We start from the raw sequence: 19,814 nt of genomic DNA on the forward strand, positions 1-19,814 counted from the left end.
TCTTATTCTTTTTTAGATTGAATCAAGCTTTTTTTTTATGATATATCGATTGATATTTTTTTACTAGACATAATTAAACAAAAAAAAACTAAGAAATATAGACAACACAATACGATTCTTTAAAAAAAAAGACACGGACACCAACTAATTTAAATATAGAAAGCAACAAACAACACATATAAAGGGGGGAAAAAAAGTTGCATAGATAAAACCCGAGTTTTTTCATTTGTTGTCTTCTTCATAATTAAAAAAAAAAAAAAAAAAAAAAAAAAAAAAAAAAAACTTTCTTCATTTCTATGAAAAAAATATTCAGATTTGTTTCATGCCCTTTAGTGTGATGGTGATGGTGATGGTGTCACTGCCGGAGAAAAGATAAGCATTCCAAAGTTTTTTTTTTTTTTTTTTTTTTTTTTTGCTATCGTACACCACTACAACAGTTGTTATATTTTTAGCCCACTAAAATATGTGACCCCTAAAATATTAGTGAATCATATAGGCAGAATTGAGGGATAATATTTTGGGTGGGCCTTTTTCAAAACGAGGCCTAAAGCAAAGGCTTTAGTTGCCTACAAGGTAGGCCGGGCCTAATGTGTATAATAAGTCAAATTTGATATGTGATTAAAATTGCAGAAATTCTAAATCTATATACGCATTTCTACCAAATTAACCTTAACACTAATCAAATTATCTCATTTGCACTGCATGAGAACACATGGGACCGCAGGCAGTTGCGGAGCCACATAGAAGCCAGGGTGGGCCAGTATCCCTCCTGAATTTTTAAAAATTACAAATTTTACTCTAATTTTTTATTTGTTTTTTATATATATATTTTTAGCCCAAATTTATATAATTTTTTTCAAATTTGTCCATCTTAATTTTATTTTCAAATTTACCCCCCTGACTTCAATTTCTAGCTCCGCCACTGACTGAAGTACTCTCACTACTACAAAACTGGGATTCTACAACGCTTAAAAACAGTTGTAGAATGATTCTACAACGCTTATTAAGCGTTGTAGAATCCTGCGTTGTAGAAGCTTCTACAACGCTTATGGATCCGTTGTAGAAGCTTGAAGACTTCTACAACGCTTATGGATCCGTTGTAGAAGCTTGAAGGCTTCTACAACGCTTACGGATCCGTTGTAGAAGCTTCAAGGCTTCTACAACGCTTACGGATCCGTTGTAGAAGTTTCAAGGCTTCCAAAATATCTCGCCGCGGCGATGTACATTTCTCGCCGCGGCGAGTCTTTCTACAACGGATCTCTAATCCGTTGTAGAAAGTCTCGCCGCGGCAAGAAATGTACATCGCCGCGGCGAGAATTAAAAGTCGCTTTTCAATAGAGCGACTTGAAATATTCTTTTTACAAAGTTATATTTCTTTTATTTCAACCCAAATATTTTCCAGAATGTCAGAGCAATTAAAAGAATATATTTTATATTACACCAACGTGAAAAAAATGTATATATTGAAAATTCTCAGAGAAAATTTACAAGAAAATTGCAGAGAAAATTTACACAACGGAAAGAGGCTGAACAAGATGTTACCGGTATCCACACTGACGGGTTTTCTTTGATAGTACAAGCCATTATGAATATAAGGAAATTGAGGCTCCTTAATAGTGATATAGGAAATTGTGGCTCCTTAATAGTGATATAAGGTACGTGCTGAAAATAAAAAAAAACATAAAAAAAAAAAAATCTAAAGCTTTCAGGAATGGAAAATTTATTGCACCATGGTAAGCTGATGTAACCAGCTCCAAGGGAAAAATTGCCAATCCATCCATTCTGTTTCAGCTGCAGAAGATGTTCAAAACCATCAGTATTCAATGTCAAACAATATAGTTTCTTGAAATCAAATTGACAACATTGGTTAGCTCAGGTGGTAATCATCCTCGGCCACATCGAAAAGGTTGTGGGTTTTAATCAGTAACCATGAAAAAAGTCATAACAAAATATAAATAAATATACATGCAGAGCTTGCATAAAGAGAGTTAACTTGTTTGGTCAGACAAAGAAACAAAAAGCTATACCTTTAGAGGTGGGGCAGAGTATATATATGATAGCAGGGATGCTCCCAAAGCAAGGTAAAAAATCGTCGGGAAATCATGCCCTGACTATAGAAAAGCTAGGTAAGGACTAAGAAGTTTTTGATTCATTTATGCATTTTTCTCAAAGGATTTAAACAATTTTAAGCAAACTCACCCAAACATCTAAGAAGTTCATTAATGGCGTCTATCTCTCGGTCATACTTGTCATTAATTGTCTGAAGAAAAATGGTGGGATGTCAAAGTACTTTTTCAATCAAAACCACTTTTGGGCTAACATATTGAGCTATACCGGCGTATATCCCCTGAGAAATGGCCCAGACATCAACATACAAACAATTGATTTGGCGACGTCCTCAGGAGTCCAATGAAAATTTCCTTCAATGTGACAAACATTTTATTAGAGTTCACTTGGTACAAGATAAAGGTTCATTAAAAGTAGTTACCTAAAGCAGCAGCTCCACAGACGACTCCCCAGACCAATGGAGGCCAAGTAACAGGCTTTGTCAGCTGAAGACGAATCTTCCATTTATTCTGTACATATTAATGTCATCCACTCAAACTCTACCACACACAAATAACGCAACTCATTTTGCCTAGTATCCCAGTTAATCAATTTTGTGTTTTTGTTTTGACCCATATCATAATATTGAGCATTAAGTTCATCCAAATCTTACCAAATCAAGTAGACACTCAACCTTATCACCAGCATGATTCATAGACGAAGATAAAAAATCAAAATCAAATTTCAAGCCTTACAGTTTCTTGAGAAGCTCCTTTAATCCCCAGAAGCTGGTTGAAGCTTGATCCATTACTTGCTGGCGGTGCCGTCTCAGGTGCCGCAGATTTCACTCCTAAAATGACATAAATAAACCATAATACCCTAATTCACTCACCAATAATATCAGTCTATCTACATCTATTTTTCATTTAAAAATATAATAACAATGATATCTATTCATCAGAAGATAAAATAAAAACAGTATTATTATTGAAACTATGAAGAGCTTTGTCCGCATCAGTGTGTGCAGCTCTAATAAAAAATCTCTTCCCTGAAAAACTAGCAAAATCTCGGAGCTAAAACTGAAGCTCTAATGGAAAATATAAAGCTAATTAAAACTGAAAGTTTATCGAAGTTTGAGGGTGCCAAATCAGATTAAGGTATAAACATCCTCGGTCAGTTGGCCAGCCTTGCAATACCCGCCAATCATTTTAGTCCTCACCACTAAATCCTTCTCGGGCATTTCATCGAACAGTTAACGAGCATCGTCAATACGTCCCTTGTGAATCAGAAGGTTTTGGAGAAGGCAAAGGCACGAGAATTTCTTGTCTTGGCATGCTTTCAATAGCAACTGAAGAAGATGTGACAACATACTACCTAGTATTATCTTAGCAAAATATTTAGCAGGGTTCTGGGCACAACGTAGAATTGTCAAGAGCCCGAACTCAAACTGCCCTGATGTTTCACTCTTTATGGCATACAAAACAGTTTATTAAAGATAATGAAACTAATAGTACGATCTGGTAACTAAAACCACGAGCTTTCTGAAAAAAAAAAAAAAAAATAAAGTCACCTTCTTCAGTCAATTCCCGTAGAGCTCATGGTAAACCTCGGCAACGGCAACGATATGAGCTCTGCTTCATTCGCTAAATATGTGAATGAAAGCCTTCTCGTCAGTCCCTAGCTTTTTCTCGCCCGACTTGTACAGAGATTTCGTGTCTTTCAAAACCGTTTCTCTATCAACATCGAAGCCTTCGTAGCGTTGCGTGCCTATGTACGAAAGTAATAGCTGCACAAAATAAATCATACTCAGATGACAATTTCACATCAACGTACAAGTCGTGAATAAAATTGGATCAAATCAAACAACTTACAAGAAAGGCAAAAGAAGATCGGCGTGATGGATAGTGAAACGCCTTGCATCATTTAGCGACCAACACAGTCGATCAAGCTCTAAAAAATTTTTGGGGAAAAAAATCAGAAACCAGTCGTGGATAAAATTTAGGGTTACGAAAAGAGAGACTTTTGGATCTTCGAATCGTGATTTGGAATCGGCTCGAGGCTCTTCGAAGGAACGTAATCAATCGTCGCTTCGGGGTTTTCCGGTATGGCATTTTGGTTCTCGTCGTTGATGAGAGGCTCAGTCTCGACTCTCGTCATTGGTTCTCGTCCTTACGCGAGTTTGGAAGATAACAGAAAAGACTGGTATTAATGATGATTTCGTAAACTCCTACAACGGATATCCTATCCGTTGTAGGACATTCTCGCTGCGGCAAAGAAGGATTCTCGCCGCGGCAAGGTTCATAAAATATCAATATTCCTACAACGTTTAGTCGATTTGTTGTAGAAAAGTCTCGCCGCGGCGAAAAAAATACGTCGCCGCAGCGAGGATTCTACAACGGATCGATTAAGCGTTGTAAGAGATCTGAAATATATTAAATTCTACAACGCTTAATCATATACGTTGTAGAAACACAATGATTCTACAACGTTTAGCTATAAGCGTTGTAGAAACATCAAGATTCTACAACGCTTAGCCATAAGCGTTGTAGAAACACCAAGATTCTACAACGCTTAACCATAAGCGTTGTAGAAACACCCAGTTTCTACAACGCTTATGGTAAGCGTTGTAGAATCCATAGTTTCTACAACGCTTATTATAAGCGTTGTAGAAAGTGCGTTGTAGAATCCAACATTTGTAGTAGTGTCTTTAGAAATTAAAAAAAAAAAGTTGTGTGAGGGTCATATGCGGTCATGACATATTTTCTTCTAAAACTATATTTTAAAGGTAATTTGGTAAAATTGTGTATAGTTTTAGAATTTATACAATTTTAGACATAAAAACCAAATTTAACCTATTACTACACATATAAAATAAAAATTCTCGTTTATTTTAATTAGATGAAGATTTGGTATCATTAATGACTTTCTTGAGGGTGTTATAAGTATTTCAAAATTTGAATAAGCAAATAGTCAGCAAAATTTTATATTAAGAGATATTTTGATACATGTAGCATTTTTGAAGTACAAGTAAATAATAACATCTATGTGAACTGTGAAAGGATAAGCGTGATATTTTGAAAATACAAGGAATGGATGCAATATTAATACAAGGAATAGATGCAATATTAATGAAACATTGATGATAGATATGATATTTTCACATTAAATTATGTATTTAATTAAAAAAATATATGAAAACAGTTCATAAAATAACTTTACAGCTTGAATTTCGAAACTTATTACCATGATAAAGGAATTGGATCGTAATATATATACATACATAATGAAATAATTTGTATTGTGTACTTTATAGTGGACATAGGTCCAAATATAGAGATATTTCAACAAATTAAAAAAATGCAACGACAATTCTCTAGAAATACTATTACTTAGAGCATCAATCTATAACTAATTTAAAATACTCTATAAATATCTATAAAAAAAAAATAGGAAAAAAATACTAATCCTAAATAAGTATTATTTTTAGGATTTCTTTACGCTCCCCCTCAACTTGACTATAGATGTTGATGAGAAGTATACACAATTGATATGTTAACCTTTTCTTCCCATCTCTCATTGATGAAGTCTCAAGCCCAATGCCATGACCCAACTAGGGCACGTCTTCATGCGAAGAGTCCAAGTCAGGGACCCCTTCCTAGGCTTGTTGAGATTGATTCAAGCCATAATCAATATCATTGGACCTGTTGGGCATTGTTAAGCTCAAGTATGGTCAATATGGGAGAAAATTACATAACTACGTGTGTCACTATTTATATTTTACTCATGTTTTCAAAAATATTTCAACAGTAATCGATTCTCTTTTCTCCGAAGAAAATATCTTTATATTCCTAATCTGCTTATAAGTTATTAAAATCTGGATAACATTTATTGAAATCTGGTCTACAATTATTGAAATCTAGTCAACACCTATTGAAATCTGATTTAACAGTTTTTGAAATTTTGTTAACAGTTATTGAAATTTGAAAATCTAGTCAATAATTATTGAAATTTGGTCAACAACAACTGAAATCTGGTCAACAGTTAATAGTAGTTATTAAGGGCAAAATGAACACTTCAAAAGTTAAAACGATTATTTATGTAAAATAAAAAGTTTACTGGTTAATATTGAAAAAATTACGAAAGCAGCTATTGGAGACTATTTCCACTATGTTAATAGGGCGGCGCAAAAAAATCGGTAAAACCGTTGGTTTTTAGACCGTTGGTCCGGTTCCAAATGGTTTAAAATTTCACCGATTTGGCTTATACTTTTAAACAGTCCGGTCTGAAAATTTTAAACCGCGGTTTAGACCGGACCGGTTAGTATTTAAAAAATAATAAAAAATATGTCTAAAATGATCCGGTATAAAATGGTCTAAAAATGAACCGACCGGTTACTATTTAATAAAAATATAAATAAAAAATAGGTTAAAATAAAACGGTCTAAAATGATCTGATCTAAAACAGTCTAAATCGCTCTGAAACAATTTAAATCGGATCGGACCGTTTTAACCGGTTTGGTCCGATCCATTTTTTTCTTATTTGGTCCGATCCAATTTGATTTTTTGACTTGTTTTAGACCGGGCCGGACCATGCTCATGTTAATGACTGTAGCAAAAATTGAGGCTAGGTTCATTTTGGTAGGCCATACCAAGGGCTAATTTGTTGTGGTATGACGGGTCCAATTGAGCTGAGGCTAAGACATGGTGCGCCTCTCTGTCAAGCGATTGATCGCCTCTCACATGTGATAAATTGCCTCTCCTTTCGTCAATAATACCTTTTTTTTTCAGAAGTGACACTATTGGCCAATATTATATGATATATTACAAGGAAAAAAATGCCGTTTTCGTTGCCGTTTCGAGCCTCCTGATTTACGGAAAATCGTCATACCGATGGAAAACCCAACGGAAAAATTGTGGAAAAGGGAAAGTGAAATGCCGTTTTCAAATGCCGTTTTCCATGGAAAACCGACGTGCCGATGGAAAACCGAACGAAAATAATGTGGCAAAATATATTAAAAAGATAATACATAATTATATATATGTATCTTTTGAATTTTGAAACTTGAAAAATATATTCTATATAATATCTATAGATTTAGTACGTATTTATACCCATATTATATATTCTATACCCATATTTTGTTTTTTTAAACATATATAAAGAAAATACATTATGTATATAATCTTTTTTAATAGAAAATTGTATATATATAATATTTTGTAAATGTGTGCTATTAATAATATTTAATATATATATAATTTATAAATGTGTGATATTATCTATTAGAATTGTCTCATAGTATGTGTGATATTATATATAATAGAATTGGATACTATATATAATTTTTAAATGTGTGATATTATATATTAGACTATGTGTGATATTATCCATTTAATTGTGGACTTGAATAAGGAATTAAATGGATATGACCCATTTGGAACAAAAATTAAGGACCCAGTTGCAACAAAAAAGTTAATTTTGGGTGAGAAGTGAAGCTTAGGCTAAAAGCTGAGGAATTAAATGAGCAATTAACCAACTCATGCTCAATTACGTTTGTTTTCTTCTTCTTCTTCCTTTCTTCTTCTTCGTGCATCTTCTTCTCCGCCGAACCTCGCCTTCTTTTTTTTTTTCGTTTTCTTCGACTTTCGCCGAAAGTCCAGGAATTTTTTGCGTTTTGTAACAAGCTTCGAACGACAACGGTGGATATTCGGTCACCGAAACGACATGTCGTTTCCTCGATTTTCGAACGACAAAAAACGAGAAAACGACATACTTCTCTGTCGCTGGCCGTTTAGTCACCGGAATGGAATTTCCAGGCGAATTTCGCCGATTTTCGGCGGCATTTAGTTCACTGATATATTATAGCAGTGCACCGACCGGTTTAAAAGTAACCGACCGGATACTATTTAATAAAAATATAAATAAAAATAGATTAAAATAAAATGGTCCGGTTTAAAACGGTCTAAATCGGTCTGAAACAATTTAAACTGGATCGGAACGTTTTAACTGGTTTGGTCCGATCCATTTTTTTCCTTATATTTTCCGGTCCGGTTTAATTTTTGTTTAAACCGTTTAGACCGGTCTGATTTGATTTTTTGACCGATTTTAGACCGACCGGACCGTGCACATGTTAATGACCGTAGCGAAAACTAAGGCTAGGTTCATCTTGACAGGCTATACCTAGGGTTAATTTGTTGTGGTATGACGAGTCCGCTTGAGCTGAGGCTAAGACATGGTGTGGCTTTTTGTCAAGCGATTGGTCGCCTCTCACATGCAATAGATTGCCTCACCTTTCGTCAATAATACTTTTTTCTTTCAGAATTGACACTATTGGCCAATATTACATTATATATTATAGCAATGCAAGTGCAAATGACACTATTGACCAAGATTACTAGATTTAGTACAGTGGCATTAAGCTGAAAGAAGATAAATTCTCCACCTGTAAGTGGGCATGCATTTTTACAGCTCAATGGCTCGAACTCAGAACTTTTCCGTCGAGATATGTGTGAGATTATCACTAGATCAAACTAACTACCGCAAATTTTTCTTCCGTCAATAATATTTTTCTTACTTTTTTTATGCTCTTGGGGTGACTTTTTAGTGCTCTTTAACTTGGAGACTTTATTCTTTAGCTCGGAGATGAGCAACGACACGTAGCCATGCCCATGACACAAAAAACTAAAAATCCTAAATATATGTATAATTTTATTAAAATGCCCTTAAATTTATAGTTTTCAAATAATATATATTTCAATCTTTCAATTCACTGCAGTCGATCATCGCACTTGACCTTAATGCTTTGTTTGGTAAGAAGGAGGGAAAGTAAGGTGGATGGATTATTTAGGATGGAAGAGAAAAGAAAGGAAAGTGATGGATTGTGGTTTTTTTAAAAGTTGATTGGTACGATGAGAGGAAAGATTATTATCCATCCATTTGTTGTTTGGTATAAAAAATATAAAAAGAATAAATAAAGTTTATATATTAAATTCCATTTTTTACTCTTATAAAATACCAAATAACTGTCTATTTTCACCCAAAAAAATATTTGAGTTAATACATCTATACATAAACATATCACTCACTCTGATAATAATAAAATTTAAAAAAAAACATATCACTCACGTATGCAAATATATATGTGATATAAAACATGCAAAGTAAATATATTATCTACCAAAAACATATCAAATAATGCACAAGAAATTATAATTATAAATTACCCAAACAAAAATAATTATATTTTCAAAAGGCTAATAATTAAAAACTAAACCAAAATTTTACAATAGTTTTCATTCACCAAATAGAAATTTATTAAAGAGAGAGATAACAAGAATATATATTAAGAAATTGCAATTAATTTATGAAATTATTAAATAAAAAAAAAAAAAAAAAAAAAAGCTATCTCTTCCTACAATCCTTCCAAATCCTTCCAAATATGAGGGAATGACTTTTCTGTGAATCCCACGGATTCAAATCCTTCCTACAAATTGTATACAGTTATCAAGTTGTATACTGTGAGGCTACAACACTTTCCATTCTCTTTTTCTTGCCTACCAAACAAGAGAAATCAATTATTCATCCACTCAAATTCATCTATGTTTATCCATCCTTCCTAAAATCCACTCTATCAAACAGAGCCTAATTGAATACAGTTAGTTGACTGAAGTCAACCGCGGTCAGCTAGAGGAAGGCTTCTTGGTCAAAAAGACAAATATCATATAGAAATCAAATTATATTTAGTTTCAATGAACTTTCCCAAAAGCAAAATAAAACGCACACTAGCGTTAACTTTCAAACAGGATACAAAAAAATAAAAATAATACAATCAGTTACTTACCAAAACAATCTCACGTATAAAAATGATAATAATAACAACAACAAAAAAAATAATAATAAAATCAGTTATCTTCCAAAAGAATCTCAGTGTTAGTAGGCAGCTGCTAATTAGAATGACTTGTATAATTCCTAGAATATGAATATAATAACAAATATATATACAGTCGTCTAACACTTGCCATATCTAAGCCGAAAGCCTGGAATTAGAAGTTTCTGATCTGCGAAACACCTTAGTGAGCCCTTTAAGCGATCGCCGGAGATAATCAAGAAACGGCGTATCGGGGACAGGGATCAACTTAACCAACCACCCGATCGGCCACGTCACCGACGCCACGCCGATGCAGAAGAGCCACTGCCACCAATTGAGGTTCGTAGTATCCGCAAATTTCTTCAGAAACTCGACCATCACGACCTGAAGCAGAAGAGTGATGGCTATAATGCCCATGAAGAGATTATTCCTATGAACCCCTCTGAACACGTTCTGTTTCTCCATACTCCTCGCGTTGAACTCGTTGAAGACCTGACACAGAACGAACGTGTTGAAGATCAGCGTGTCGTTGACCGGCTTCGAGACCTTGAGAACCGACTCGCCTTTGAACTGGAGAACCAGAAGAACGGAGATTTGGTAAAACGACTGGGACAAGAGGTTTCTCCACATGACGTTGGTGATCAACGGCTCGGTTCGTCCGACCGGGGGTTTCTTCATGAGCTCGTTGGTGGGTCTCTCGGTGGCTAAGGCTAAAGCGCCGAGAGTGTCCATGATGAGGTTGACCCAGAGGAGCTGGACGGCGGTGAGAGGAACGTCGCCGGCGGAAACGGCGGCGATGAAGTTGATGACTAAGGCGGCGACGTTGACTGTGAGCTGAAACTGGATGAACTTCTGTATATTGTTGTAGACGCACCGTCCCCATCGGAGGACTGTGACTACAGAGGCGAAATTATCGTCGAGGATCACGATGTCGGAGCTCTCTTTTGCTACCTCTGTTCCTTGGATCCCCATCGAGAGTCCGATATCGGCTTCTTTCAGAGCCGGGGCGTCGTTTGTCCCGTCTCCGGTGACGGCCACCACGTGCCCGAGCTTCTTTAAAGTTTCCACCATGAGAAGTTTGTCCAACGGCGAGGATCGAGCCATGACTTTGATCCGCTCGACCCGAGCCGTCCGTTCCTCCTCGCTCAGGCTTCGAAACTCAACGCCCTCAATCACCTGCAGGTTGAAGCAGAGACTAAATTTAGGGAGATAAAATGATTTTTTTTTTTTCGACGTACTAATTTGTAAATTTTTAAGATAAAAGAAATAATAAATATAGGTAAAAATTGCGAAAACAAGTTTAAACTCCGCTTGGCTTTAACTCCTTTCGTCCATTTGGTCGAAGCCCAAAATATAAATTAGAAGCTAATATGCGAAAAAAAAATAAAAAGTTCAAGGAAACTGATTTATAAATTTTTAAAAGTAAAAAAAAAAATTAAAAATTTTTCAAGGTAAAAAAAAAAATTAAAAATTAGCAAAAAAAAATGTGTAAAAAAATAAATTGAAGGCATTTGACTTTCGTGTATAATCACCTGGCTTTCGTTGGACTCGTTGGAGTCAAGGATTCCACATTCGGCGGCTATGGCTTTAGCGGTGAAGACGTTGTCGCCGGTGATCATCTTGATCGAGACTCCAGCGGCTCGGCAGGCTTCAACGGCTTTTTTGACACCCGGTCTGCACGGGTCTTTCAAGCCGACGATTCCGAGCAGCGTGAGATCAGTTTCTCTCAGATTCTTTCGAGTCTTTTCGGATTCGGATTCCGTGATTCGACAGTACGCGAAGGCGATGCATCTCAGACTACTCGCAGCCATTCCCTCGATCGTCCTCTCGATCTCCCGCCTCGTCGCCTCGTCGAGGCTTCTCGCGGCTCCGCCGCTTTCGTGGTAATCCGAGCACATCGCGAGGATCATCTCCGCCGCGCCTTTCCAGTGCACCAAAACCACTTTATCTCTGTCTCTGATCATGACTCCGCTTCGTTTCTTCACGGAGTTGAAAGTCTCGACGCCTAACACCTCGTGCTTAACCTTGACTCTGTCGATTTCCATGCCTAAGCTAAGGACGGCCCAAGAGAGAATCGCTTTCTCCGTCGGGCTACCCGAGAACTCGGGCTCAGAGCCGAGCTCGGCTCTGTAAACGCTGCCCGTGGTGTTCAATCCGACGCCTTGGTGGAACAAGTCCTTGACGCTCTCCGCGATTCCGTCGCAGGAATCCGAAGAAGAGTCTGCGACTTTATCTAGGCCGAGCCAAAACTCGGTGACTTTCATCTGATTCAGAGTCAGAGTCCCGGTTTTATCCGTGCAAATTATGGTCGCCGAGCCCATGGTTTCGCAAGCCGAGAGCTTCCTCACCATGGCTTGGTCGCTCATCATCCTCTTCATGGAATAAGCCAAAGTCAAAGTCACCGCCAACGGCAAACCCTCCGGGATCGCCACGACGACGATCGTCACTGCCACCGAGACGATCCTCACCACCGCGTTCATGATATCATCCGACGAAGTCCTCTCCCCGCGATACTCGACATTGCCGCGATCGTCCGTAGTGTTTCCGGTGAAGTACCGAACGAGCAAGACCGCGAGGACGAGAGAAGCCACGGCGAGTCCCCCTTTCCCGATCGATGACGTCAGCACGTCGAGGCGGGACTGGAGCGGGGTCCGCTCCGCCGCCGCGTCGCGCGATATCGAGCTCATCGTCTCTCCCCAGACCGTGCTCATCCCGACCGACGTGGCGACCATCGTCCCCGTCCCGTCGGCGATCTTCGACCCCGAGAGAAGGAACGAGTCCACCGCCACGTGGTCGCTCTCGCCGGTCATGCTCGACTCGTCCACCGTCAGCGAATGCCCCGTCAAGAAGAGCCCGTCTGCCGGGACCTGATCGCCCACGTTGAGCACCACAACGTCACCCACCACCACATCGAAGATCGAGACGAATCTCCGCCTCCCCGAGCGAATGACGTCGACTTTCACGTCGTCGCCGATCTTCGACAGCCTGTGGAACTGCTTTTCCTGCCGGAAGTTGCTGCCGGCGCCGCCGGCGATGACGAGGACGCAGGCGATCAGTATAGACCCGCCCTCGTACCAGCCTTCCTTCGCTCCGTGCTCTTTGATCCCGAACGCGAGCGAGAGAACCGCGCACCCGATCAGGATCAGGATCGTCGTGTCTTTCATCGCGTCGACGATGAAGAAAGCTAGCCCCTTCGGGGGCGGTTTGTGGTACGTGTTCGCCCCGAACTTTGCGCGGCGAGCCGCCACGTGGCGCTCGTCGTCGGAGATACCAGTTTCCGGGTCCGTCCCCAGGGACCGCGCCACCTCGGCCGCGCCGCCGCGGGCGAGCAAGGCTGACGAGTCTTTTTCTCGGACCATCGCGGCCAATGCTAAGTGGTCGATTTCCGGGATTTGGTCCCGGGGTTGGGATTTGGAGCCGAGTTTTTCGTACCTGTGGATTGAAGAGAGGAGGGCTCGGACGGCGTAGATCGCGCGGTACGCCATTCGCCACCGCATCTGCGCGCGGGTGATTTCCAAGATCAGCTCGCCACAATTCGACTTCTTCATTGTTTATAGTTTATACTTTATACTATAAGAAAGAGGGTTATGGAATTTGGTGGGAAAGATCTTCATTCTGAATAACAAAGTGAAGAGTGTTTTATAAGGCATTTTGGATGACGAGTCATGACGGTGAAAATGCGTTGGTAGTTTACAAGTTGAATTCGCTCTGCTTTCTCTGGTCAACTGTGTGTGCTGTGGTAATCATAGAGCAATTTGGATTTCTTCGCTCACTTGTTTTTTTTTTTTTTTTTTTTTTCTATCTGTGATACATTAGTATTGCAATTACGTTTAATGAAAAGTTAAAAACGCACTTTTAGGTATTTGATTCACCTTTTAACTTACTTGGCTACGAAATGATCGTAGAGGAGAAAGGTGTTTCTAGGATGACCGTGCAAAAGAAAAAAAAAATGCTTGGTTGTGATGCTTCAGATTGTGTAAACAACCTAATAACGGTAGGTTTTTGCCGTCATCAGATTACATGTGTTACCTTGTTTCGTCACATAGTTTTTAATTTCAGTTGACAAATATGCAAAGGAAAACGCGTTGATTTAAGTATATCTTGCCACGCACGTTAGCTTAAATGTTAATTATATCAGGCTTGAGACCTTAAAGTTTTTTTTTTTTGTCTAACAAAACTCTACTCAGAAATTTACCCTGATAACCGTTGGTTACCGCTTTTGCCGATCTCCCTCCCGTTTACGACTTCCTTTTTTAACGTTCGAATTATGTTATTAAAGTAAGACTGCAATAGTAGTATTTCACAACAACCTGCCGTACTACGAAAAGATTGTTTTTCCAAGTACTTTATTAGCAATGTGGTTGAGATAATTTTTTAATGATCGCTGGCCAAAACTTCATCAATTAAAAGTTAATATTTAAAAAGAAAAAATGTAAGATAGTGGCCGCACAAGTTGGTCCATTGGCAGGGCCGGCCCAAACTCACTGAGAGTTCTAGATACGATTCAATATTTTGGGGCTCTATAATACTAATAAAAATTTAAATTTTCAGGGTAAAAAATATAATTTTTTTTAGAAAATGGGCAAAAAATGTAAATTTTCTAAAAAATAAGCAAAAAGTGTAAAATAATTTTTTTTTTCTCAAGGCACAAGCCTTGCCCGCCTTAGGTCAGGGCCGGCCCTGTCCATTGGGAACAATGCTTTGGTTGTTGAAAGACAAATATTTATATCAAACTTAAATTTTGTGTTATTTATTTTCTCGATCCAAAGGGTTAGCTGATCAAATTACACTAATTACATCATGGGCATTATGAGAATGAACATTCAGTTATGGACCAATATCGATACTTGGTCTGGCTTAGATACCGTTATAGAAGTGCGAGCTTAAGAAACTAAAACTAGTTCAAAAGTTGCTGACCCACAAACACTTAATACTTACTTAATAGCTAAGGCATCCATTCAAAGATAGCCAACTGAATTTAGAACTCATATTTTGTTTTAACATCAATTAAGTAGTGGAGATTTTGTATCAAATTCCATCACGTCTTCGGTAATGTGGGGTATCATATTGCAAAGTGCAGAGACGAGCCATTTTTTTTTTGTAGCATGTAGTTTTGGTGTTTAATTTTATTTTTATTTTTTCTGAGGTCAATGATACACGTACGTAACACGGTTTGGGATTTAGTTATTCAATTTTAGTGAACTCAAAGAAGTTGCTCCGAAGTTTCCCTAATGACAGACTATAATTAATAATTCTGAGCCTTTTCTTGATTGCAAACGTCGTGTATACACATTGATTTCCTAATTCGTGTGTTTCATATTAAATTATTCCTCCTTTTTTTCGCGTCTCTTTCCGTTAGTCAACGTACGGCAACCAGAATTATTTATTGAAGGGAAAAATCCATAATAAACTACTGTGACGTGGTCACGTGGCGTGTTAGGCAGACGCTACATATTAAGGGCTGAACAGAGGGGCAATCTTGTAATTTAATGTTGAAACCCGATTTCCAATGATACTCAAGCCTGAAACTATGATCGGACCTTTCAAATAGAGAGAGCCATGGAGATAGGTAATTGATGTCTCTCTTTCTTTCAGGATTCAAGTTCTTTGGCGACGGTGATGGACAAGAGTCTTTCCGTGATATAATTTGATCATATATATATATATACATATATATATATATATATATGTATATATATATATATGTATATATATATATATGTATATATCGATATGTGTTGGGTGTGAATATGGTGGGGGAGAGAATCTGGAGAGAACAGATTTCAAGTGGCGTGCGAACTGATTTTTTGGAATTTCAATGTCCAACGTATTTTGGGTGGAAAAAAAATTGGAAGTAGAAAGTTGGAGTTAGGGCTTTTTAAGTACTTTTGAGGAAGAGATATACATGCTTGAGATTCCGTTGACACTTGTGGAGAGAGTTGTAACTTGTATGTTTACTAAAGTACGTTATTATTGGTTTAAACTGGGAACCAATGACAGAATGATCATTAAATTTTTATTTTTTTTTATAATTTGTTAGAAATAAATTACGGAACTTTATTTAGTAGAATAAATTGCTGAATTTTTTTTTTTTTTTTATCAGAATAAATCGCTGAACTTGAAGCAAGGTTCTTGTTGTTTTGGAGACGAATATGCCATATCTCCTTATATTGAAGTACATGCTGCACGAGTTTATCAAGGGATAAATATGAAAAAGGATAAATTTCATCTTTGCAATTAAAACACCTGTAACAATAACCTCTATTTTATCTTTTTTTTTTAAACTGTTCCCTCGAATTTTTTTGTTTATTTCAAAACAAGCCCTCCGTCAAATATTTAATATAATTTAAGGATAAATTCGTATTTTTATTTATTATTATTATAATTAATATTAAAAATAAATATTTAAATCATATTTTTTTAATCATTTTTAATATTAAAAATAAATATTTCACATAATTTACTCTCTCTTTATTTTTTAAAACACAAACAGACACTTATAATTTTTAAAGATAATTAAACAAAAAGCAGAAGAAAAAAAATTGAGTTATTAATTCGAAGTTCGAAGTGTTAGGGTGTTTGATTTTTTTTTATAGATAAACAACTTTTTTCTTTATATGTTAGAGAGAGAGAGAGAGAGAGAGAGAGAGAGAGAGAGAGAGTGTGTGTTTTAAATTTTATTAATCCATATATATATATAATTAGTAATAGTATTTTGATAATAAAAAAAAGTATTAATAACATATATTAAGGATACATTGGTAAATTCTATTTCAAACTCATTTATATGGCTGATATGTGTCTAACTCTGTTAAGAAAATAGACGGAATGAGCAAAGTTAAAACATTAGTATAATTCGAGGGAAACCATTGTAAGAAGAAAAAAAAGTAAGATATAAATTGTTACAGGCTATAGTTCAGAAGGCAAAAATAAAATTTATCTATATGAAAATGACGTTACCTAACCGCTTTTACGGATATTAAACACAAGTAAGTTACTAAATATATATATTTTTTTATATGTATACGTGCATAAGACATAGTCATCAACACTTACGTTCAAGTCATTACAATATGAAGAAGATGAAAAGAAAAAGAAAACAATATCAATCTCAAATCTCAATATTCAACTTTATAATATTTTAATCGAAATTGAAGTAACACGGTTGATACAAATAGTAGAGGTCTTGTAGTAAACAGAACTACTGCAAGACAGGAAATTTGTCAGAATAACAGTCTACGCACAAAGAGAAAAATATCTCTTCAAAATCTGGAGCATGTTGTCCAACATTTTTCCTTAACAACTTACAGTAAAAAAAAATAAGCCAACACATAACGTAACAATAATGTGTTAACGGGGTTCAACATGTACCAAATTTTAAACAGTAAAATATCAATATTGCACACAAAATGTAAGGCATAAAATTGGCTCTTTAACAATAAAATAATAAATAAATAAAAGTTTATAAGCAAAAGACAACATGATCGCCAAACAAACAAATAAAAGCAAGACAAAAATACAAGATCAAAGCATTACAATAAAATATATTATTCCAAAAGTATGATCATTTGTTTGTGTTTTTCCCATTATTATATAATATGAGTCATTTATTCCAAAACAATGATAACAAATGTATGAAAAAAACTAAATTTCATGACAAAACGTCATGAAAAAAAAAAATATTAAATGACATTTATGGTCGTACTTTTGGAATAGACTCTTATTGGATAATGAGGAAACACTACGAAATGATCCTGCCTCCTTTGCGTACCCACCACGAATTCAAGCCTCACACGTCCGCATTGGTGTTGCGCCAACTCTTCGAACTTGGTCTAAATGAGATGAAACACATCTCACGTGCTTTTCACCCAGAGACTAGTCTCTAACGATATCCCCACTTCGCCGGCCGCTAATTATACCACACGAGTAATTAACCATCAATGCTTAACATTAATATTTCATTTTTTTTTTAACTTCGTAAAATTCATGATAATAATACGAATATACTGTCAGCTTAAAAAAAACAACTCATTCTTATCATATCAGTTCCATTTCACGAATTTCCATTACTATAACTTTTACTTAAGAGTAACTCCACCCACACCAAATTTGATGTGTATTTGCTCCAACCCACACCAAATTTGATGTAGATAAATAGTTTCACTCTAAATTTGGTGTGAGATTATTCATCTATACTAAATTTGGTGTAACAAAATTTTTAATTGCAAATTCACTCCTCAAAAAAAAATTATTATTTTGATAATAATTTAAGTAATTTATATAAAAAAAAAATACATATCATTGATTAAAAAAGAGAGTAAATAAGATAAAATTAATAAAATACATGACATTAATTAAGCACAATACATATCAAATAAAAAACTCACCAATTATACTAATAGTAATACAAATACAATCTCAATAAAAATTAAATTTACGACACACGAGATAATAGAAAAACAAAATACAAAAGCATGCATAGTAAAATAAAAACACAAATTACTGGAACAAAACTATCATTTAGTAATAAAAACACAAATTACTGGAACAAAACTATCATTTAGTAATAAAAACACAAATTACTGGAACAAAACTATCATTTAGTAGTCTGGCATGTCAGAGTTGGGTGATCTGATGTTATTCAAGTATTGAAATGGAGTCAAACGAGGGTGTAAGATTTCAACAATTTCTTGATCAACATAGAAGTATCAAAGATAAAGATGCTCACGTAGCCTTGTGTAATGCGTTAATTAATCATTTATGGGAGTTGTATACTAATGGTGCCGAGTAGCGAATATAAACATTTATTGTGTGTTTTATTTTTTCATGTGCGTATTTTTTTCTCTAATTATTTTAAGTATTTAATTTTACCTATGAAATACAATTTTTATGTAATCTTTATTCTATAATGTTATCCAAAAAAATGTTTATTTTTTAGGGTGATTTTTTTAATATTAATTCTGTAGTATTAACATAATATTTAATATAAATATAAATTAATTTGATATTGTTGATATAGAAAAATAATATAATATTTAATAAGATTATTATTGACTTAACAAATTAATAGAGTTAATATGAAATTGATATGAAGTAATATTGGAAAGTATTAAAAGAGAATAATTTTTTGGTGTGAGATTTGATGTTGTGAGTAGAGTGAAAATATTGTAACTGCACCAAATTTAGTGTAAAAGTTAAAGCGATTTGATGTAGTGGGCTGGAGATAATCTTATGAGTTAACACTGAGCTCATTATATATACGACCCTTAACGCTTTAGATTTTCTACCTACAAATAATTTATTATATCTACCTCAATCACTTTTTTTTTTCTTTTTGAGACTTTGTTTTTCCTTTCAATAATAGTATTTAATTTTAAAGAACGTACACGGATATTTTACCCGACTTCTAAAAAGTATTTTATTGATGTCTATTAAATGTATATGCATATTTAATTACAAACAACTACAGGTGATGAACAAAATTCAAAGTTAATAAAAATTGGATACATAGATTTCAAAAGGTTTGAAAGTGATAAATTTATATAAACTTGTTTATTGAAGACAGAATCAAGTACTAATCAAAATGTTGAATACTAATGACATAAATTCGTTAATTTTGTAACAGTGTCCTACTCCAGCAGCAGATACATATCACATCTCCAAACCGTGAGCTAAGGTGATTTTCTAGACATCTGAATGCAAAATATATAGTTACTTAACTTTGTCATAGATGAAAAATGAAATAGGCACTAAGCTATAGTAAATACGCCAATATAACAGCCGAAGAAAGTATTAGCATGTGATGTGATTGTTACCACCTTGAAAATTTATTTTTTTGTTTGTACCAGACAATGAATATGTATGTATATATAATTATATTATATACCTATATCAATGTGTC

General features: G+C 35.6%; 1 protein-coding gene and 1 pseudogene across 1 annotated transcript; both read right to left on the reverse strand.

The window, feature by feature from the left end:
- Positions 1-679: 679 nt before the first annotated feature.
- On the reverse strand, positions 680-7,817 carry LOC149388694 (chlorophyll synthase, chloroplastic-like; annotated as a pseudogene).
- Positions 7,818-9,809: 1,992 nt separating this feature from the next.
- On the reverse strand, positions 9,810-13,698 carry LOC149388695 (calcium-transporting ATPase 12, plasma membrane-type-like). The gene is made up of 2 exons (XM_089623251.1): positions 11,446-13,698; positions 9,810-11,089 (listed from the first exon to the last, which is right to left on the reverse strand). Exons 1-2 carry the CDS (start codon positions 13,459-13,461, stop codon positions 10,070-10,072), a joined length of 3,036 nt encoding a protein of 1,011 aa, XP_089479377.1. The 5' UTR covers positions 13,462-13,698; the 3' UTR covers positions 9,810-10,069.
- Positions 13,699-19,814: the final 6,116 nt, after the last annotated feature.

The sequence above is a fragment of the Urtica dioica genome, chromosome 8 (genome assembly GCF_054948205.1).
Source record: "Urtica dioica subsp. dioica isolate 48M chromosome 8, U.dioica_male_clone48M_v1_H2, whole genome shotgun sequence".
Classification (NCBI taxonomy): Eukaryota; Viridiplantae; Streptophyta; class Magnoliopsida; order Rosales; family Urticaceae; genus Urtica; species Urtica dioica.